Raw genomic sequence first — 22,902 nt, forward strand, 5'->3', positions numbered from 1 at the left:
GCAGATCTCTGTCCCTCAAACTTTTTTGTCTTGTTTCTTTGAGTTCTCCTTTACTCCTGTGAATAAAGTTTGTTTCCTTTCACTAAAGACAGCCTGGATTGTTTAAGACAAATTAACCATAGGAACTTAGGGTGTGTACACAAGACTACATGATCATGGAAAAACCTCATGTATGGTGAGTATATAACCAAGGCCTGAAGCTAGCTAACTAAGACCCTTGTGGCGATTACTTCAGAATATAGCTTTCCAGTTGAGGAACTTGAGGTCCCAGGCTGCAACAGGCAGCCAGAGAGGGGGCTTTAATTGAAGCAGACCCCTCAAAACAAGCCACTAAAGGCTGCACCAATATGGGTGTGCCAGTGACACCTTGATGGTATGCATTGACTGCATTAAGATGAACCCTGATTTAGCTGGTTTAAAGCCCAGACTTGGAAAGGTGCCACAAGTACTCCAAAAACTTGGAAAGGGGGTGTAAATGCATCCAGGCCATGCCCTGCACACCAGTTGGAGAACCTTCTCCATTTCAACCTATAAGACTTCCTGGTGGAAAGCTTTCTAGAGCCACCAGCACCTAGGAGGCACTTTGAGAGGGCCAGGGGCTGAAGAACTAGGCACTCAAACATCCACACTGTTAGAGCCAATGCCCAGAGGTTCGGATGGCGCAGGGTGCCCTGGTTCTGAGTTATCAGATCAGGTGCAGTCCCCAGCTGAAGGGGATCCCTAATCAGATTCCAAAAGAGAGGGAACCAAATCTGTCTGGGCCAATAAATTGCCATGAGTATCATGGTCCCTCTGTCCTGTTGAAGCTTCAGTAGGGTCGGGTAAACATACAGAAGACCCTTCCCCCAGTGAAGGGAGAAGGCAAAGGCCAGAAGTCTGCTCCCCAGCAACAGGGAGCAGAAATTGCTCACCTTGCAGTTGTATGGAGAGGTGAAGAGATCCACATCTGGGGTTCCCCACAGATGAAAAGGTCTGGCTGCTACTCCGGATTTAGGAACCACTTGTGCAGTTGAAAGGAGAAGCTTAGCCAGTCCATTCAGAGTCCCAGGCAGGTAAGTCGCTAGTAGCGACATACCCTGTGACAGGGCCAGGACCACACCTGCAACGCCTCGTGAAAGAGGAATGATCCCCTGCCTCCGTTTGTTGACATACCACATTGCAACTTGTTGCCCTTCCAAATCAGGACTTCCTTGTGTGACAACCGGTCCAGAGGGCGTAACTGATCGCCTGAAGCTCCAAAGTGTTTGACAGTGGGCTTCCTGAGTGGTCAGGAGACCCTGTGTATGGTAGCCATCCACGTGGGCTCGCCAACCCTGAGGAGAGGCGTTGGTAGTGAGGACCACTTGAGGCGGGGCAGCCTGGAAGGGGATTCCCCTCCAATTTGGAGGGGTTTTCCCACCAGGACAGATGCCCTCAGAGGTTCTGTGATGGAAAAAGGTGGGTCTCTAAGTCCTGGGAGGTTTGTTGCCACTACGACCACAAGGTCCACTGTGCCCTTTGCATGCACAAGTGGGGTAACATGGACTGAAGCTGCCAAATGGCCCAAAAAAAATGGAGCAGGTGGACACTCACATGCTGGCTGCTGTGCACAAAGGTTGCCAACAAGGTGAGTGCACGAGCTCGATCGCAGGGCAGAAACGCTTTTGCTTGTGTCATGTCCAGCCTGGGTCCTATAAAGTCCAGTAAGGAGATGGGCAGAGGTGAGACTGAGTAGTTTATAACAAACCAAGGAATGCAGTGTCTGCATGGTCAGGGCTGAAGTGTTCAGCAGCCCTGGCATGAGTTGCTCTTGATCAAACAGTCTAGGAATGGAAAAACATGCACCACACAGCGCCTGAGGTACGCAACCACCACCGCTAGGCATTTGGTGAAAACACAAGGCGTGGAGGCCAACCCAAAAGGCAGCACTTTGTACTGGTAGTGAGCCTTCCCCACCACGAAGCAGAGGTATTGTGTGGCTGGGGCAAATAGTCACTGTGGATATCCTGAAAACCAAACCTGTTTGTGGCACTCCAGGACCGGGTTGCCAACTCCTGCACTATATTCCAAGATGGGATATAAGCTCTTCGACTTCTAAATCATCTCATATACCGCCTTCCAATACCTTCTCACATAGAAAGCTAATACAGGTTGTTTCCTCTAATATTTCTACAGATTCAGAAGATTTGAGGAACATAACGGGCAATAAAATACGAAACGACAAAAAGGTATCTGATACTTCACCTCAAAATACTCCAATGCACCCTAAAACAGGTGTCTCAAGAGTGTGGAGGGTAGAGAATGAAAGTACAGAGTAATGCAGATGAGAATGAATTTACTCAATCCTACATTTAAGTAATATCTCAAAGAGATAGTAACTCAAATATACCTGGACTTGACCGACATTACTCAAATAATGATTTTATTTATGAAATTGTAACCGAACTTTATTGGCACCTGTTAGAATGTATGATATCCTAGATTTACTAACCTTAGTCTATGTGCCTATTTGTAAACCGTTGCGATGGTATATAACTTAGTGACGGTATAGAAAAGTTTATAAATAAACAAACATAGCAGAGACGTCAAAGGACTGTTTAAGGATAGATTCCAGATGTCTTGAGCATCTGGAGTACTGCGCTTAGAGACCGTGCAGACCATGGCATCCACTTTTGGACATGCCAAGAGATCTTTGGCGGCTGGGTCTAGAGGGTACATGGCTGCCAGAGCCCGGCCCCCTTTGAACATGGTTTCTGGGACATCCCATTCCAGGTCAGTTAGTTGCTGGATTGCTTGTAATAGTGGGAAATGGTGGGAGGTCTAACAGAGTCCCTCCAATAGTGGGTTCGTCTTAGGTTCCCCGAGGGACTTGTGCCCGGGATGGCAAGCTCTTTTAAGCTGTGTGACCAGGTCTGGAAGCTCGTCGTTTGTGAAGAAGCGTCTCATGGTTCGATGGGGTGCTGTCCTCAGAGGGAGTTCCCCTTCCTCATCTGAGATGTCTGTCCCCAAAGGTGGGGCCCCGGCATGTTGAGGTCCTCTGGTGGAGTCTGGTCGCAGTATAGGAGGCCCCAGTTGCATGTGGACAAAGGTATGCAGAGCTTTGAAGAATTCCACCCAGGAGATGGATGCTGGGTCTAGACTAGGGGGTGCCGTGTCCCTGGGGAGCCCAGTTTGAGGGGGGTCCCGCTGTGTAATGCTAGGTCCAGCATACTGCTCAAGAGGCTGGGGTCCGGTACCAGCTGGGGAGGGCCATGAGTTAGGTCCCCTAGGGCCTCTTCACACTGTATACACAGGGCTGTGGCCTCCTCAGGCTCTGCAGCTCTAATGTGGCATGCTGGGCAAAGGCCCTGAGCTTTGAGTTTATTTTTCGGTGGTGCCATGGCTTGTGCACGTGCAATACAGTTGTGGCCTCTGATGTGTGTTGAAGTTGTGTGTGTAGGTTTGGTGCACATGTGCAGGGAGATGTGCACACAGGTCAAAATTATGCGTCTGGCACAGTAAGCGCGTTGCGCGCACAAGATGTGTGCACGGCTTGCCTCTGTGCGCACAGATCGAAACAGCGGACAGGGCGGTGAACAGAGCCAAAATGATGACGGCGACCACGTGGACAATATGGTGACCACCTCGGAGGGTTTCCACGTGGGAGGGCCCTCTGATCTGACCAGGGTCTAGCCCTGCTAGGGCAGATCAACCCAATGGCACTGGTCCCTGCTGGCGACCTGTGAGTCTTCTCTAGCTTCGGAGACTGGAGACTTTTAAATACATTTCTACCTCACCTTGTCTTGGCGCTTCCTGGTTTTTTGTTCTGTGTGGTCTCCGGCTGCAGGGGGGGGGGGGGGGGGGGGGGGGGGGAATACCTTCACCACCGTGCTCGAGGTTGCACTCGCTGCCTCTTAGCCTCACCTGATGTCGGGGGCAAGGTCCCTGCTGAGGGTTGGCTGCCGGACTAAGGCTTACCTCCAAAGGATTGTGGAAATCACCTCGGGAAATCTAAACTGGAGGAGGGACCCAACAGGTGTCACTGCAGGAGAGCGGGGCTCGTTTGTAGAGGTAAGATTTTCTTTGGTAAAATTACTCTGTGCATGCTAGCACAGCATTAAGAGTCCCTAACTGCTATGGAGACTGAAAATACTGAAGAGCTGCACTTCCTGCAGGGGTATATATACTAGGGCTGACAGATTGAAATCTGATCTGTTTCCAACCGCTATCAGGATTACACTATAACCACTGGTCCTGAGTCCATCTGCTACACGCTAGGAAATTTGCACTTTTAGTCTGCTCCAGCATTTCTTAAACCTATGAAAATTCCCTTCCCACATCTTTCTCAAATAACTTTACAGTAATAACTACTTACCATCACCTCTAGAAGTGCGAACACTCCTTGCTCTCTCTTTATATGTGGGTGCCAATTATATAAAATCTCCCCCTAACACATACCTTACTGAATGAGACTGTTGCATTTAAGTGATGGGTGTGCAGCTGAAAGATCAGGAAGGATACATTACTACCAATATTCTGCAGGATGGCTTCTGTTGGTATAGTCTTATTCAGAAATATTTGCTTGAACTCCTTAAAGTTCAACTCCAAGAGATCTATACAAAGGACAAAAAACATAAGCAAAATTACCAAAATGATTTGCTAATAGAAGATATAATTTCTGAACAAATCAGCTTCAACATTTTCAAAAAACTTTTCTATAAAACAGGGAAATAGCTAAATAGAATCACACCTCTTTTGTAAGTTCCTTGGAAATATACTATACTTAGTCTTGACATCAATTTGTATACAAGGGTGTTCAGAGCCACCCCAAAGCTTCTTGATCCCATTTTGTTTTAGCTTGCTGAAAGTTATAGCATTTGTAATGCTTCCACTCATATTTAATTAAAAAAAAAGTGTGAATGGTGAGAGGATCACATTTAAAGGCCAGGAATACAAGTGTGTTTTTACAACACCAATAAACCAGGGACAACTTAGTTTACTGGGAAATTCGTCATGCCTTCTATGAAGGCTGCAAAAAAAAAAAAAAAAAAAAAAAGCTTTTGTGTTTTGGCTAATAAAGCCTAGGACAAATGCTATTTCTCTACCCTATTCGTAGTGTCATTAAAGGACTAAAAAAAAACCCAAAAAAAAAACAAACCACAAACACATTAGAATTTGAAAGCTTATCCAAGTCTTGTTTATTCAGTCATGCATAAGATTTACAATACTAGATAACAAGTGCAGTAAATCAACTTATGATACAATCACTAAAATCAATAGAATCAAAGTTAATAGCTAATTACAGCCAATGTCAAAACAAAATTTCAGTGGTAATCTCCTGAATAACTATCTTGACAGCCTTCCTAAAAGAAATGTTTCTAAGAGCACCTCATCTGGGAGGCCATTCCAGAATCAAGGTATGAATACTGAAAAAGATGATCTGCTGTCCCCTAGGCCAATGCAATCAAGCACATTCAGTCAAATGCACATTTTGTGAGCATAAACCAATTAGCAAACACTTAGAGCAATAATATTCTATACCCATCACATGGCTTTTGCAAAACTTCAGTACTGAAACACTACTGCTTGCACTAACAGATAACACTATGAGAGGATTTGACAGCAGTAAACAGTACATTTTAGAAATGCTATACCTATCAGCAGCATTCGATACAGTAAGCCATGACATCCTACTAAATAGAATTAAGCAACAAAATAAAATGGTTTAAATCATACCTAAACAGATACTTCCAAGTACAAATCAAAGACTTAATGTCAGAGAAAATAAGCCTTCAAACAGGAGTTCCACAGGGATCTGCCACTATTCAACATATACATGCTGCCTTTATGTTACCTGCTAGCTGGTTTAGGCATGTCACATTACATATTCGCTATGATATTCAATTAATACTACCAATTGACACAATTGAGAAAACATTAAACATAGCCAACATGTATCTAGATATAATAAAACTACTTCTAAACCAAATGGAACTAGTTATCAATATAGAGAAAACAGAATTCTTACATTTAAAAACATTTGTATACCGTCTTTCACAAATAAAATTTGACAAAGACTGTTCACAAAATTGAGATATAAAAAACAAGATAAAAGAAAAAAATATCTAATTAAATAAACTACACAAACACAAAAGTATAAAAGTAGAGTAATAGGAAAAAAATACAAATGTATAAATAAGCCCTATTTAAAATAAACTGTACTAATTTTACAAAAACAAGTAAAAGTCAGAAAAATTAGGGTAAATCTAAAATATCCTAAAGATTTTCACATTGTTAGCTGCAGTAAGAGCAAAGGTAAATGAGATTGTTTAGCCACAAATGGTATATAACTTTGGAATTAAGGATTCATTCCATCATGTCCTGCAAAAGCCATCTTAAATAGGTAAGTTTTTACTGCCTTCTTAAATTCATTGTGATTAGTGATTAGTCTTAATGTATTAGGGAGCGAGTTCCAAAGTAAAGGTCCTGCCACCAAAAAAGCTCTCTAGTTATATTTAATCTGGCCAGCCTAACTGTAGGAACATCAAGTAAATACTTGGCAGCGGATCTAAGGTTTCTAGTTGGTTTGTATAACCGCAATGTAGTACAAAGCCAAGTTGAGTCCGGATCATGTATTAATGAATGGATTAACGATAATACTTTGTATTTCACCCGAAATTTGATAGGGAGCCAATGCAAACTTAACAAAATGGGGGAAATATGATGTCTCATAGGCAATCCTGTCAGTAACTGAGCAGCAGAGTTTTGAATCTGTTGTAGAGGTTTTAAAGTGGAGTCGGGTAAACCCAAAAAGAGACTGTTACAGTAGTCCAAACCAGAAAAGATGAGAGATTGAAGAACAGTTTGAAAATTAGATTTGAATAGAAGTGGTTTTAATCTTTAAGGTATGCAGTTTAAAGAATGAATTCTTAACTAAATGAGACATGATGTGCTAAAGATAGGTTAGTGTCTAATTGTATTACTAGGTTGCAAGCTACTCTTATCTTCAATAACCTCATTACCTAGTGTGACTGAAGATGGTGGACAGTTTGTAGGGTTATCAATCACACTTAGAAGTTTTGGTTTTTGTGGAATTAAGCTTAAGCCGACTATGGCTTAACCATTGCTCAATTGTCTTTACATAGAGCTTACATACAGGCCAATACAGTAAAGTGCGGCCACGGTTACCCTGCTTCCTACTCAGTTTGGCCGCGTTAGACCAACCCGCGATCCACTATCCCTTTTAACCCATCCTTACCGCCTCTTTAAATCAACTGGTAACCCTTTCCGCCCGCAGCATGTATATGAGATGTAAACAATCGGATTAGCTATTACCTCCCTTACGTGCCCCGATTATCGCTTTTTAAACCTGCAGTTTTGCCGCGCGTTTAACCTGCTAACTTACCGCCTACCCTTACCCCTGTGTTAGAGGCAGGGGTAAGGGTAGGCGGCAAACTTTCCCCCAGCCCCCGCTCACCTGCCCTGGCCGTGTCCATGGGTGCCAGTCTCCGGTTAGCCCCAGTCCTCTCTAACCTCCTCCCGAAGCAAGGTGCAGGCAAAAAGCGACTCGACATGTAAAGTGTAACCAAAGTTAACTTACTTTTCTTGCTGCCCTCTCTGCCCTCCTCTGAAGACACGCACCGCGGCTCCCCTGCCTCCCGGGGGAGGCCGGTGGCGAAAGCGGCCCCTGCCGGCAAAGATGGATGCACTACGGGCATCCATCTTCACCGGCAGGGGCCGCTTTTGCCGCCGGGCATCCATTTCCTGGTACCTGTCATTTAAAATGTCATTTGAAATGACAGGTACCAGCACACCCAGGATACTGTATAGACGCTGTATAGCGCCTATACAGTAAAATGGATTGTGCTTCATGGACGTGCGTTGGACGCGGCTTGCATTTAAATACAGTATTGAGCAGTAGGTGATGCAGACCGTGCGTGCGGCAAACGCGGGTGCGCCCGGCACTAATGCACCTCTTTCTACCGCTCCTTACTGTATTGGCCTGATAGTGAGATGGTCTCAACCCAGGATGATTTATAGGGGACAAAAAGTTTTATATCTTCCGCATAAATCTTAAATTGGACATCCAATGTGGATAATATCTGACAGTGGGAGAAGATAAATGTTAAACAATACTGGTGACAAAGAAGACCCCTGTGGGACCCCAGTAGTTTGAGTATAAATTTGTGAGGATTTACCTTTAAAATTTACTTGACAGCAGCGATTAGAGAGATAGCTATTAAACCAGTTAAATACTGTATTTTGCAGACCTATCATTTGAAGTCTGGATAAAAGAATCTTAAGATCAAGCGTATCAAACACTGCGGAGATATCTAGTAGAATTAATAGAAAGTCTGTGTTTAAGTCAAATCCTCTTACATATGTATCGAAAGAGTAAAAGGGTTTCTGTTGAGTAACCCTTTCTAAATCCATGTTGTTCTGGATGTAATATGTCATGATCTTGTAAGTATTCTCTCAGTTGATATAGAACAGAAGATTCTATAGTTTTTGACAAGGAAGTCAAAGTAGCGATTGGTCTAAGGTTTGAGAGATCTAAAGATGACTTTCTTTTGAATGGGAGTGATAGAAGCTTGTTTCAATTGATAAGGAAAAGTTTCCGTTTCTAATGATTGAGCAAATTATATCAGAACAGTGTTCATCTAACCTTTTTTTTTTTTTTGTAATACAATTTTTATTGAGTGATCCTCAGACACAATATGAAACTTTGCCGATAACAGACAAGCAAACATAATACAGCAAACGATATTGATGACACAAGTCACAGAACCATGAGGAAACACTCCTCAATTTTCCCCCTTCCAGATATCTATAACTGTGTCTAAGACATCTCTAGAGCCACCCTAGAGAATACTCATGTCGCCAACAAACTAGGAGAGGCTGCACTCTGATACCTCCCCCAGTCTGACATATTGAACAACTATAGCGGGCTAGCTCTGCTTAAACAAGAAGGAACAGGAGTCCAGTATGCTTATCCCCAAACCCTCACCCTCTCCAAACCTCCCCGTCCCGCTTCTCCCCCTTTACCCCCCTTCCCCTACCCAAGGCCTGGCTGACAAACCAGTTGAGACATCCATGTATACTAGAGTCCAATCATAACATTGAAGGCATGGGTCTATCACTAACCCAAAAAACAAAAAAAGAAGAAGAACAAACAATCAGGCATTGAGGATCAAGCTGCGAGCCCGATGTGGCAAAGTCTGCACATATACCTCCCAGGTCTCCAAGAAAAGTCTTCGGTGCGTTGGCGACAACTTAGAAGTAAAACTGTCCATATACATTATTCGATTAAATGATTACGCCAAGTCCAATACGATGGTGCAGATATCTCCAACCAATTAAGTAGAATAACTTTTTTCCCCCACCAGCCAGGCCTTTTTAATCAGAGTTCTCAATCCCACTTTTCTTATAACCGATTGGGGAATGCAATCAAAAAGAATCAGCTGCGGGGTAACTTAAAAACGTATTTTCAGGAGGCGTTGTAAGTAATTTACAATTTTCTGCCAGAACTGTTGAACAAGGGGACAAGCCCAGAATGCGCGAGACAAAGTGCCAATTGCAAGGTGACAATGAGGGCATGTCGAATCTGTTATGAGCTGCGCTCTCCACGCAACCTGTGGAGAGACAAAGGCCCTCCGCAGAAACTTGTATTGCATTTCCCGGTAATACATATTTTCACTGGACCTTTTTAAATTCCCCATACATGCAGAGAAGATTGCCACTGTAACCGTGAATACTCCATCTTTGGTCCAATGCTCTACTGAAGTCTCATAGGTACGCTGTGACATACCTTGTTGAAGAGCCCTATAATATGTCGAGAGATAATGGCCGCTCCCTTCCCAACTGAAAAAAGGATTCTAACGCCGCTAAATGTGTGGAAGTCTGAGTACCAATCTGCAATGATAATATGTAATGTCGGATTTGTAGATACCCAAAGAACTGTGCCGTTCCCCACAGTACGTTGTACTGTGGGGAACGGCATTAGTATCCCTTCCGGGTTCACCAAGTGCCCCAAATGAGTGATACCCTTCGAGGCCCATCCCCGCAGACTAACATCTTGGGATCCTGGTAAAAACTCTGGGTTGCCCTGAACTGGGAGAAGGTAAGGGTTACATCGAGGCAGTCCCAACTTCTTTGTAAGGTATTGCCAGGATTTTCGAAACTGGACAACCAGTGGATTCCGAGAGATTGAAGACGGTAGCTCCTTCCCCGGCCCCATCAGTACATAGGTCCAACGCGAAGGGGGGCCACCAATGTGGATTCAGCCACCAAGTCAATACAAAAGGGGATTCCCAATATCCATTCCCTAACAATCTGGAGGTTGGCCGCCACACAATAAGACTGAAGGTCGGGAACTCCCATTCCCCCTGCTCCCCAACGCAACATAAGCCAGGACAATGGTATGCGCGCCTTTTTCCCCTGCCAAAGAAATGCCCACATCATCTGTTGAAGGGCGGCCAAATAGTTACGTTTTAGAATAAGAGGTAGGTTCTGCAACACATACAACCATTTAGGTAGTATGATCATCTTAAACAAATTAACTTGCCCCCCTACAGAAAGAGGGAGGCTTTTCCAAAGTTTGAGCTTATCTCTCGTGAGTCTCAGTAATTTTTGGATGTTTAAGTCGTATAACTTAAGTAAATCTAAGGCTATATCAATCCCCAAATATTTTATTACACCGTTCGCCCAGTGCAGTGGGAAAGGGCCCTCCCACTGCTCCTGTATAGACATCGGGAATCCCATGGCCTCTGATTTCTCCCAATTAATGCAAAAACCCGAAATACCACCATAATCCCCAACCACCTCCAAAAGGGCCGGCAAGGAGTCTCTTGGATTAGTAAGGAATGCCAAGAGTTTGTCCGCAAACGCGGCATATTTGAAAATCTCCTTTTTCCCCGGCGCCTTTTTCCCCTGGCTATTCAAACGTTCTGAGCGATCCCTCGGATCGCTCGGAATAGCCAGTAATAGAGGCTCCAGGGTCAAGAGAAAAAGGAGAGGGGATAAGGGACAGCCCTGTCGGGTACCCCGAAAGACCTGGAATTCAGGGGAAAATTGACCATTCACCATTAACGAGGCAACCGGGCCCGAGTATAGGAGTTGCAAGGCTTGATAGAAAAAACCCTCTAAATCCCATGTCTCTCAATAGGGCAAACATAAACCCCCATTCCACCCGGTCGAAAGCCTTCTCTGCATCTAGACTAGCAATGAGGAAGGGAATATTGTGTCTGGTGCAGAGATCCATAGCAATTGTTAGCTTCCGGATATTAGTCAAGGCATAGCGTTTTTTCACAAAGCCTACTTGGCCCGGTTGAATCATCTGTGGCAAAACGGCACTCAATCTGCCATAATTTTCGCCAACAGTTTATGGTCCACATCTAATAAAGAGATAGGGTGATAGGAAGCAGGGTGCAGGGTATCCTTCCCAGGCTTGGGAATTAGAGTGATGTGGGCCCTATTCCCATGCACCGGAAAACTTCCCTTCGAGATTAGTGCTGTAAAAACTAATGGCAACAAGGGGGAGAGGGGCTCTGAAAGACACCTATAAAAGTCTGCACTATATCCATCCGGCCCTGGGGCCTTAAACCTTGGGGAACTCCGAATAACCTGTTGAACCTCATCCTCCGTAATGGGTAGGTTAAGCCCCTCTTGCTGAGCCTGGGTCAGGATAGGGAGGTTTAACGCGGCACTAAATGAGTCCCATTGACTTGAGTCCCAGCCCGATACAACGCCGCATAATAATCCCAAAAAACTTTTAGGATTTTAGGGGTTTCATGAACTATGTGGCCTTGTGGCGTACGAAGAGCCGTGATATGCCGGGACCCTCTATTAGACTTAACTAAGTTGGCCAGAAGCTTCCCAGATTTGTTACCATATCTATAGAGCCTATGTTGGTGATATAGAATGCTGTGTTTAGCCCTCTGGTGTAGCAGCGAGTTCAAAGCTGATTGAATGGTTCTATAATCACTCTTGGTTACCGATGTGCAAGAACGATTTAGTGCCCCTTTAGCCTGTTGCAATTTGTCAGGGTCAATAATTGATTTAGCACTTTTTTCTGATGTGATATATACGAGATAATATCTCCCCTAAGGACAGCTTTAGCAGTGTTCCAGAACAGTACTGGATCACTGCTATGTTGGGCATTTAGGGTTGCAAAATCTGTCCATCGTTTCAATAAAAAGGTTTGAAATGCTGTGTCCTCTGCCAGATAATAAGGGAAGCGCCAGCCCCTACAGTCACTCACTTGAGGGAGCACTGCCAGATCCACCCAAATTGGGGCATGATCTGAGACAATGTCTCCAATTCCTACTCCTGAAATTTTGGAGAAGGAATGTGTGCTGACTAACCAATAGTCGATACGGGATTGTGTGGAATGAGCTCTGGAGACATGTGTAAAGTCCCGCTCAAAAGGGTTTAGAGCTCACCATGCATCAACCAGGTGCAAACTCTGTTCAAGGAGCTGTATCCCCCGACCCTTGACCCCCGTCCGCTGCAAAGTGGCAGAGCTATCTAATTCGGGGTCCCGTAAAGAATTGTAATCTCCCCCCACTACCAGGAATTTGTCCATATATGAAAGTAACATTTTATGTATATTCTGAAAGAAAGGCATTTGCTGAGAATTCGGGGCATACAGGTTGCACAACACCACAGGCATCTGATTAATTGTTACTTCTAAAATAAGAAAGCGACCCTGAGGATCTTTATGTTCAGAAAGAACTTGTAGCGGGAGATTTTTGCGCACCAGGATAGCTACCCCCACTGACCTCGTGGTGGAGGAGGCATAATACACCAAACCCACCCAAGACTGACAATTTCAGGTGCTCCACATCTGTAAGATGGGTTTCCTGCAAGAATGCTATGTCCGCAGCCTGTCTCTTCAAGGCCTGTAATACCTTCGACCGTTTGACAGGTGTATTAATACCACATACATTCCAGGATATCAATTTGAGATTACGCATAGCCATTTACCCCATATCACGCCATAGAAAAGTAATTTGAACAATGAGAATTTCCCAACTCCAAGGGAATGATGACCACCCCAGCTCTGGCCATCTCCCTGTGAATGTGATTTCCCCACGCCACCAAAATGTTTGAAATCTGTATCATGCCAGCACCTTGTATCTTTCCCTGACCCTCCTCCCCGCTCCATTCCTCCCCCCTTCCCCTAACTAGACTCCCCAGAAGTCTCATCTAAACTAATTCCCCACCTAAGAGATCCTGTTAAGACTCGGGCTCCTCTGCCCCCTCCCCCCTTTCTTCACCCCACATCCAGCAACATAACAAGGGATGGGACTCCATAGAAATAACATAAAAGTTGAACAAATAACAGCTTTTGTTCCCCCCTATAAACAATTTCACAATACAATATTGAAACACCTATAGTATACCAATATCCCATTGCAGCACAAAGTGGAGATCTGTTCACACCGCTCCAGCATGTGCCAGAAACTTGGAAAAAGAGAGAAAAAAAAAAAAAACAGTGAACAGACTTAACTGTCAAATATTAAGTAACCAAAGGGTGCAGGTCCCCCTGCCCCCATAAGCAATAGATTAGGCAATGCATGCCATGCCGGTAGAAACTTCTCAGCTTAAGTAGCTGGCTGCCTGTCCTGTACATTTATCCAGTATCCGAACCAGGGCTGCGTCCGCCCGGTCTTTCTCCAGCCCCACGATCCGGGGTTCCAATGTAAGCTAAGTCAGCGACCTCACTAAACCATCTGGGTCCTCCAGGTGTACTTACACGGACCTTTGCTGGGTATACTACCACAGCTCTCTGACCCAGATTAAACAACTGTGTACACAATGGGGAGAAAGCCCTGCGCTGTGCAGATAGGGCCCCTGAAAAGTCTTGGAAGATCAGAATCTTCTTTCCCTCATACAACAGTGCTTTCCCCCCGACGGCTGGCCTGCAGGATCGCTACTTTGTGAGCATAATTTAACAGTTTTATTATTACTACTCATGGTTTTTCTTGCTGAGCCCTTTTCTGCCCCAACTGGTGAGCTCTTTCTATTCTCAGGGGACCATGCTCAGTGCCCAGAGACAGTTCGCGAATCAACCAGTTTTCTATTTTTTGGGGCAAATCTCGATCCGCAATTTCCTCTGGGAGGCCTACCAGACGTAGATTGGACCTCCTGGACCTGTTTTCAAGGTCTTCAATACGCGCTGTGTGTCGGGTGATCTCCGCACGTAGCTCCGCTACCTCTGACCGCGTGGCCTGGGCGCCATCTTCGCCGTCCGAAACCAGTTGCTCTAGGGCTGAGAATCGCGCTTCATAGCCAGCAAGCGCTGCGGTCACCTCGCCGAGTTGAGACGAAAGTTTTTTAAACTCTGGCTCCAGTGCCTCTACTACCGTGGTGCGAAGATCTGCCCAGCTCACTGGTGCCGGTAGGTCCGCCATGCTGTGTTCCTCCTCAGAGGCCGAGTCAGTAGGCCTGACTTTTGCCGAATCCTTGTCCCTGCGCGCCGTGCGGGTCGACATCTGGCTACCGTTCCGCTCACCAATAATAGCCGCTGGGATATTGAGAGACTTCCACGCAAAAATGAACAGCAAATAGGGCCGGATGGGTTTAGATTAGAAATCAGGGAGCCCGAGAGGGTCGGCTACATCCGCTCCCTCTCACGTGTCACGTGATCTCTCATCTAACCTTTAAAAATAACACCGGAGCAAGGATTTAAAGGGGAATTTGACGGCTTTTGTTTACTACTTATTTTTTGAACTGTCTTAGTCGAAATTTTATCAAAAGAACTCCAGTTGTAAACTGGAATTTGATCTGAGTAAGCAGGATAAGGCAAATCCTGAAATTCAGCTGTAATAATTTTTACTTTTTGACTGAAAAATAAAGCTATTTTATCACAAGTGCTATTATCAATTTCAGATAGTTCTGGATGCGGGGAAGATACTAAAGATTTAACAATATTGAATACTACATTTGGATTTTTATTAGATGAATTGATTTTATTAGTGTAGAATTTCTTTTTCTACATTTACCTCGTGTCTGTACACTCTTAAAATCGCAAAGTAACTGACTCTTAGAAGACTAAAACCCACTAATGCCTACCAACTTCCGATCAGTATTACAAGCCTTAATTTTTTCCAGTACCAATTACTGTAATGCCCTTCTACTGGGCTTACCGTAGACCACAAAAAGACCACTACAGATATTACAAAACACAGCTGCAAGAATTTTAACTGGTAAAAGTAAAGAAAATATCACCGAAACTATAACTGAACTGCATTGGTTACCCATTGAGCAAAGAATACAGTACAAGACTTTATGTTCCGTACATAAATTAATACATGACTAAAAAGCAGAATGGCTGAACACAGCCCTCCGTACACACTCCACAGAAACCGGAGATCAGCAAACAAAGCACTGCTAACTATTCCCTCAGTTAAGACTGCCAGACTAACTCAAGAAAGGGATAGGGCCCTATCCCTAGCAGGACCCTCAATATGGAACAATATATGCCTTTAGAAATCAGATTGCAAAGAAACATCAAAACCTTCAGAAAAAGTTTAAAAACCATGGCTGTTTAAGCAAGCATACCACAAAGAGAATGGAGAGTAGAACCAAGGGAAATGTAGGTTGCGGTCAGTGGAACTCCCACACACCTTTTTACTTGATGTGTGTTTTAAAAATAAAAAGAATAAAAATGAGAAAGTAGTACTTTATCTTATAGCTGATACAGAGAAAACTGGACATTACTTAACACCCACCAATTAATACTTAAGAAACTATGTTATAGTATTTTGATGGCACCTGTTTGTTATAATTTAAGACTTTAAGCAACATGTAGTTATGTGCCCTATTGTGAACAGTTGTGATTGTGTCTGCTTAATGACTGTATAGAAAAGATTTTAAATTTAAAAAAAACTAAAAACAAAAAAAACAAAAAACACAAACTTACTGCACATTTTATGAGCATAAAACTGTGCATTTGTTTTAACATCCTTGCATGGAAATACCATGCTAATGAGGATATTAAATGTTACCCCCCCCCCCCCCTTCCCCCAATACAGAGAGATGAGCAGACATAGCTCAGGGTTTCCTAATGCTGACAATTTTATGCCTGGTCAGAGATTGAGTAAAGCTTCCAGTGCACCTAGGCTTGACCCATACTCTGGCTTTTGAAAGGAACTGTACAAGTCATTGGAGTATTTTTTGTAAATTTAACCTTATCAGGCCAATACAGTACAGTGCGCTCCAAAAGCGGAGCGGCCTCAGAGGGAACTTTTTTTCTGGGTCCCCCCCCACCTAACCCACACCCCTCCGGCCCTAACTAATTCCCCCCCCACCACCTTTATTCAGAACGTTTCGCCTGCCTGAGGCTGGCTGCCGGTGTGCCATTCCCCGGCCTGGGGGCTGGTTTGGAGGCCTCTGCCATGCCCCCAGGCCAGCACCACACCCTCACCCCTGGAATGCCCCCAAATGCCACGTCACACCCGACACGCCCCCCCCCCCAAGCAAAGCCCCGGGACGTACGTGCACAGGGCTTTTAAAACCTGCCCCAATGCTTTCAGTTTTTTGGGGGTTGTTTTTTTTTTTAAATACCAAAAGTGTTTTACTTTGAAAGAGGACTTGTCTTTGGTTTGGGGTTAGGCAGGAGACCCCCAGTGGGATAGTTTATTTCTGCCATGTGATCCTGCGATTTCCTCAGGATGTGCCAAGTAACTCCCTTTCACTGGCACCTCCAGCCTCTCCTCAGAGACTGCAGCAACTGTGGGCATGCAAGACACTCGTGTTCAGTGGCAGCTCCCCCACCCAAGTTAAAGAGAGTGTGATCAGCCTGTGCTGAACAAATTTTACAGTATACATTAGGGATGTGCAGCCAGAAAGTATTTGTTGCATTTGGGATACGTATTAGTGGGGGGGGGGGGGGGGGGCCGCACATTTGTTGCATTTGTACAATGGCGCCTGATACATTGACACATGCATTCGTTTTCCGGTTCCCATTAAAGTCAATGGGGGAAGTATTTGCAGCCTATTTCTGGCTGCAGAATTGGGGTTTTACCAAATTTTGATGAAACTTCTGGGGAGCAATCAGAACAAAACAGCTCCAAGGTACTTAGGCTATTCATGCCACTTTGCCACAGTCTAAGGTACTTTTAAGGGGCAAAGGGATACCAGGAGTGGCAAGAAGAGGCACAAAGCAACAGCAAGAGTGTCAAAAACACACCACAGCTTCAAAAGAGCACCAATAAGATGCTTGAACCCTTGAAGGCAGCACGACAGGCAAAGCGGCAAGACAAGTGGCATAGACATCCTACAGCACAATGGAGGAACATACATAGCAAGCAGAAAGACTAGCACCAACACTAAGCAACCAAGATAGTGGCCAGAACACCACAAGGAGTTGAGTGAGTCATCTGTGTATGGCAGCAAGGCACAGAGGCAGAGGGTAGATACAGGCTGGCTACACCTGGGGAGAGTTCCCTTTCCTTTGAGCCGGGAAGGGCTCCCCGGAATGGGTTGACCCCTAGAGTGGAGCACAAGCCTTCAAAGCGTGGCGACCTGGAGCAGGGTCTCACTGTGTTTGCCACAATTTAAGGACCTTGGAGATCTTTTCTTGTTCTGAACATGGGTCAACAGGTGGTAAGAGATAGGCTGCAATAATGGGGAGAGCTCCTGTTCCTTTGAGCAGGAAAGGGCTCCCTGGAATGGGTTGGCCCATAGAATGTATAATGGTACAAATTGTTAGGATTTAAGCATTTGCAAACAGATCATGTCTTCATAAGCAAGACAGAGGAAGTTCTCTTCTCTGCCCTGAAACTAAAGAAAATTGTTTTAAGGATCCATGCTTTGAAGGATTACTAGTTTGAATTGCCAGAGACTGAGGTTTCCCTTTGCAACGAGGGTTCAGCTATTAGGACTGGACATAAGGCATGGACGAACAGACAGTCGAGGACAGAGTCAATCCCATGTAGGGACATAAGGCCTGGACGAACAGGCAAAGCAGTTGAGGACAGAGGTCAAGCCCACCTAGGGACATAAGTAGTTGCCAGCCCTCCAACATCTGTCTGATGCATGCTAGAATATTGGCTGTGGTATGAGCCTGGTCCGTCAGGTGGGTGTGCAGTAAAGCTCACCTCCACCCTAATACATGTTCACTAATAGAGCTGCTGGCTGCCTCTGCCAGGTCCCACCAGTGTGCTGTCAGAGGTAAGAGTGTGCAGCATTCGTGGTGGTCCAGATATCACAGCTGAAATGCATACTTCCCTCAGCTAGCAGTGCTTGGATGTGACTGTGACCATGTTTGTACAGGCTGGGGATGACCTTTCTGCTAAATGTGGTTCTGGAAGGGACTTAGTAATTTGTAAGTATGACCTTCAGAAAATGCTTGAAACCCACATTCTCCACTATCTGCAAGGGCTGGTCATCAAGGGCAATCATTTCCCCAATGCTCCTGGTTACAACTTGAGGCTGCCTGCCTCCTACCCCGGGATAGCGTTACCGCACTCCACCCCATTTCCTCCATGGTGGGTTGTCGCTTCTGCCACATGTCAGGGGGTTGCTGGCCTGCCACCTGACTGCTAGAAGGGGGATGAGGGTGTGGGCTGACTGCTTTTGAACCACTTTATGCTGCTTGGAAGGGGTCCCCTGACTGGTACTGCCACCATCCCCAGATGGCAGTAATCTTGTTGGGTGTTGCTTCTTCATATGATGCATCATGCCAAAATTAGATAGATGTCCCATTTGCTTGCCTCTAATATACCTGGCACAGTAATTACACAGAGCAAAAACACAAGTCATCCGTCACTTTAAAGTGGCTCCAGATCGCAAAAGTCTTTCATGATCCTCCCTTCTCTAAAGCCTTGGGGTGGATGTTGGCACTGGAGCAGAGGTAGTGGGTGCACCCTGAGAAGCAATGCCAGGGGCCTCAGTCACCCTCTGTGCCTGCGCTGACTGCTCTTCCTCATCAGTTTCATCTCTCCCCTGCTGCACTGAAGTGGAGGCTGAGACAGGACTAACTGATCCTCCTAAAGCTTCGTCAGCTATTACTTCTTCCGTTTCAGATGAGAATCCCACACAAGATGATTCTTCATCTGAATCAGAAGCAAACAGTGACTGCGCTACATTGTCAACGCTAAGTCTTAGTCTAGACTGTCCCCCTGCTGCTTTCGGGTGTTGACTGTGACATGACTCAGCCTCCCCTTCCCTCACCTCCAAAAACTACAGGGCCAGAAACAGGTGGTGTGATGGTGATGCATCATGGTGAGATTTCATTTTTTTCTGGATGGAACTGCCTGCCCCTCCAAAAAGTTTAGATTGAGACAGGTGCCTTTTTAACTTTAATGGGGGGAGTGGCACTAATTTCTTTTGAAGTGCCTCCTCTGCCACATCTAGCTTTCCCCGACATCATGGATTTAATGTCACTGCCTAGTGCCTACTGGCTGCCCACTGCCACAGTGCCTTGCTGTGCACTAATGTAACGCGTGTGGTTTGCGCACACACGCAGCTTGCTTGTAAGCACAAAAGAGGCAGACTGGGGATTTCACTGCACAGACCGTCTCAAAGTTCAGTCTGTTTACCCACCTTCCACTGAAGCCCAGTGCACAGAAACTGAGTGAGTTGAATTAAACAAACTGTTTAAAAAAGCTGGAATTGTTGGTACAGCACAAAAAAAAAAAAAAAAATGAAATATTTTCCAATGCAAGTTCTAGCAAGATTGAATATTTAAAGTTTTTTGTATACCGATATTCGTTAAAACATCACATCGGTTTTCCATGGAACAAAAAAGTAGCCAACAGGGCTTTACAATGAAACTGATAATCAAACTTGGGGGTGGGGGGGGGGGGGGGGGGAGGAATAGGGAAACCAAGGTTTTTGCTGTACAATCAGTAAACGCAAAACAGTTAAATACAAAAGTATAGATTATGTACAATAAGAATACAAGAGGGAGTGATTTAAGTGGGGGAGTTATCTGTCATAGACCTGGAGGACGGGGGAAGGGGTGAAGGAGTATAGGCGTGATAAGAAAGAGGGGGCTCATGTGTAGGCTCGTGAGAACAGCCAGGTCTTGAGGTTCTGTCTGAATTTCTTAGTGCAGGTCTCAAGGCGTAGGCAGGTGGGCATAGAATTCCATAAAGAGGGTCCAGCTAGGGATAGTGCGTGTTGTTTTGGTGGCTTTTAGATGGAAGAGTTTGGGAGAAGGTGTGTGTATGGTTGCTGTGTAGGGCATTCTGGTAGGTCTGGAAGAGGAATGGATGTGTAAGAAGTCTGAGAACCAGAGCATGTTTGGATTGTGGATGGCTTTGTGTATAAGGGTGAGGGTTTTAAATTGAATTCTAGCTGTGATGGGGAGCCAATGGAGTTGTTGGAGAATAGGTGTGATGTGTTCTTTTCTGCGCGTGCCTGTTAATATTCGTGCAGCTGCAGGAGAGCAAGGCTGTTCTTCGGGAGACCTAGGAGTAGAGCGTTTGAGTAGTCTATTTTAGATAAGATGAGGGCTTGTAGGCCTATTCTAAAGTAGTTGAGGTGCAGGATAGGTTTAAGTTTTGAGGATGTGTAGTTTATGGTAACAGGTGAACACAGAAGAATAGATGCCTGATTCTTTCAAAACTTTTAATGATGCACAGACGTGCCAATTAAAATCGCCCGACTCAGGCAGAGTTTCGCAGCTCTCTAGCCGCTGCCTCAGGGGCTCCAATATTCTGATCTATGATACTGTAGCATCCAATGATTTGCAATGTTTTGCCAGCTGTACAGAAACAACTTGTTTTCAAACCTTCAAAACGCCAACCAGCAAAACTGACAGCAGTCAGTAAAGGATTGATGTGTTGGGGTGTAATGATCATAAGTTCAGTTTTGTTAGGATTTAGGGCTAGGTTGAGTAAGTAGACAGTTGATGGAAGAGGGCACTTTCCCCATCTTTTTAGGGCGTTGGAAATGGAGTCAGTGATGGGTATAAGGACTTGCACATCGTCTGCATAGACAAAGTGTGGGAGATCGAGATTTGAGAGGAGATGGCAGAGGGGGAGGAGGTATATGTTAAAGAGTGTAGATGATTAGGAGGAGCCTTGGGGTACACCCCTTGTGATATAGATTGGCTCAGATTTGTGGTTTTCAATTTTTACCTTGAAGTGTGTCACTGATGTATGACTTGAACCAGCGAAGTGGAGTCCCAGAGATGCCAATATCAGCTAGCCTGTCGAGTAATACAGAGTGGTTGATAGTGTCAAAGGCTGCAGAGATGTCTAATAGGGCTAGAATGAATGTGTGACCTTTGTCAAAGCCTCTGATGACTAGGTCGGTGAGGGAGAGTAGTAGAGTTTCAGTACGGAAGTGCTTTCTAAAGCAGTGTTGTGATGGATAGAGTATCTGGTGCTGGTCTAGGTAGTTTGACAGTTGCGCCTTGACAGTTTTTTCAAGGACTTTAGCGACGAAGGGGAGGTTGGAGATAGGTCGGTAGTTGGATAAGTCAGCAGGGTCAAGTTTTGGTTTCTTAAGGATAGGTTTTACTATGGCTAGTTTGAGCTGGGTGGGAACATCTCCAGTGGATATGGAGGTGTTGATAATGTCAGCAAGTGGTTGGGAAATGCTGTCTGGGATTGTCAACAGCATTTGAGGGGATCATGTCAGAGGGGTGGGTAGCGGGTTGCATTTTCTTAAGTATAACAGAAATTTCAGATGGGGAGGTGCTTTCAAAAGTGTCCATTTTGGTGTCTGTGACTTTAGGGGTAAATTTGGTAGGTGATGGAGCAGGGGGAAAGCAGGAGGCGAGAGTGGCGATCTTATTGGGAAAATATTGGGCAAGCTGGTTACATTTTGTGTTAGGGTCTTCGCATGGTGATGCCTTGGGAGAAGTCCTGGTGAGGTTAGAGAGAAGAGAGCTCTTGGATTGAATTGAAAGTTGTGAATTTTGGTGGCATAGTGGTCGCGTTTGCTTTGAGAGTGTTAGCTCTGTAGCCATGCAGTAGGGTTTTGTATTTGGCGAGTTGCTTGGTCGATGGATCTTTGTGCCATATTTTTTCTTGAGTTCTGAGATTGTGTTTTTGGAGTTTTAGTTCAGGGGTGTACCAGGGTTGCTTTGTTTTAGTGGGGGGGATGATCTCTTGTTATTAGAGGGCAAAGTTTGTTGGCTGTATCTTTGGTGATGTGGTTCCATGAGGTGATGGCAGTTTGGGAGTCCGAGAGGTCTAAATTTTTTGAGGTTGTCAAGTAAGGGTGTCAATAAGGTCATCTCTGGGACAGGATTTCCTGAATTGTATTGTGGTTTTTGTGTTAGGTTGCTTAGGGATGTTCTTGATTGTCAGGAGGTTTTAATAAGAAAGTGGTCCGACCAGGGAACGGGAGTGTAGGTGGTGCGGTTTGGGAGGAGAAGGGAGATCATGAAGATGAGGTCGAGGGAGTGGCCAGCTTTGTGCATGGGGCTGGTTATGATTTGATGGAGGTCCATTGCGTTGAAAGATGAGAGGAGTGCTTCGCAGCTGTGAGAGAGGGGGAGTGAGTCAATATGAAGGTTGAAATCACCAAGGACAATGGTGGGTATGTCTCTGGTAATATTTGCTGCAATGCATTCAATAATAGTGGAGATGTCAGAGTCTAAGACGCCAGGTGGGGTATATATTAAGCATATTTGAAGGAGTGGGGATTTGAATAGGCCCACTTCGTATTTGGGAGGGAGCATGACTGGGTTTTGTTTAAGCCTGAGGTGGTTTTTTGCAGCTAGGAGTCCCCCACCTCTTTTTTTAGGTCTGAGAATGGAGTGGATGTCATATTCAGTGTTGGAAAGTTGATTGAGAAGGACGGAGTCTGTGTCCTTTGCGCCATTAGAGATCAGGTTTTTCATCAAGGAGCAGGTCGTTTAGGATGAGGGTTTTTTTGGTTAGAGATTGTGAGTTAATCAGGAGCATGGCAAGGGTTGAGATGTGTGAAAGGAGTGAGTTGTATTGGCGGTGTGATTGATGGTGGTAGGGTGCTGTGTGT

The 22,902-nt window shown here is 45.1% G+C and overlaps 1 protein-coding gene across 2 annotated transcripts in view; it reads right to left on the reverse strand.

Moving 5' to 3' along the window:
• The window catches only part of TM7SF3 (transmembrane 7 superfamily member 3), a 186,600-nt gene that overhangs the window by 156,221 nt on the left and 7,477 nt on the right, over positions 1 to 22,902 (reverse strand). For both annotated transcript variants that reach the window (XM_029600172.1, XM_029600171.1), the window contains exon 2: positions 4,417 to 4,571. In XM_029600172.1, the coding sequence (XP_029456032.1) occupies positions 4,417 to 4,571 (155 nt within the window). The remainder of the gene's footprint in view (positions 1 to 4,416; positions 4,572 to 22,902) is intronic.

The sequence above is a fragment of the Rhinatrema bivittatum genome, chromosome 4 (assembly GCF_901001135.1).
Source record: "Rhinatrema bivittatum chromosome 4, aRhiBiv1.1, whole genome shotgun sequence".
NCBI lineage: Eukaryota > Metazoa > Chordata > Amphibia > Gymnophiona > Rhinatrematidae > Rhinatrema > Rhinatrema bivittatum.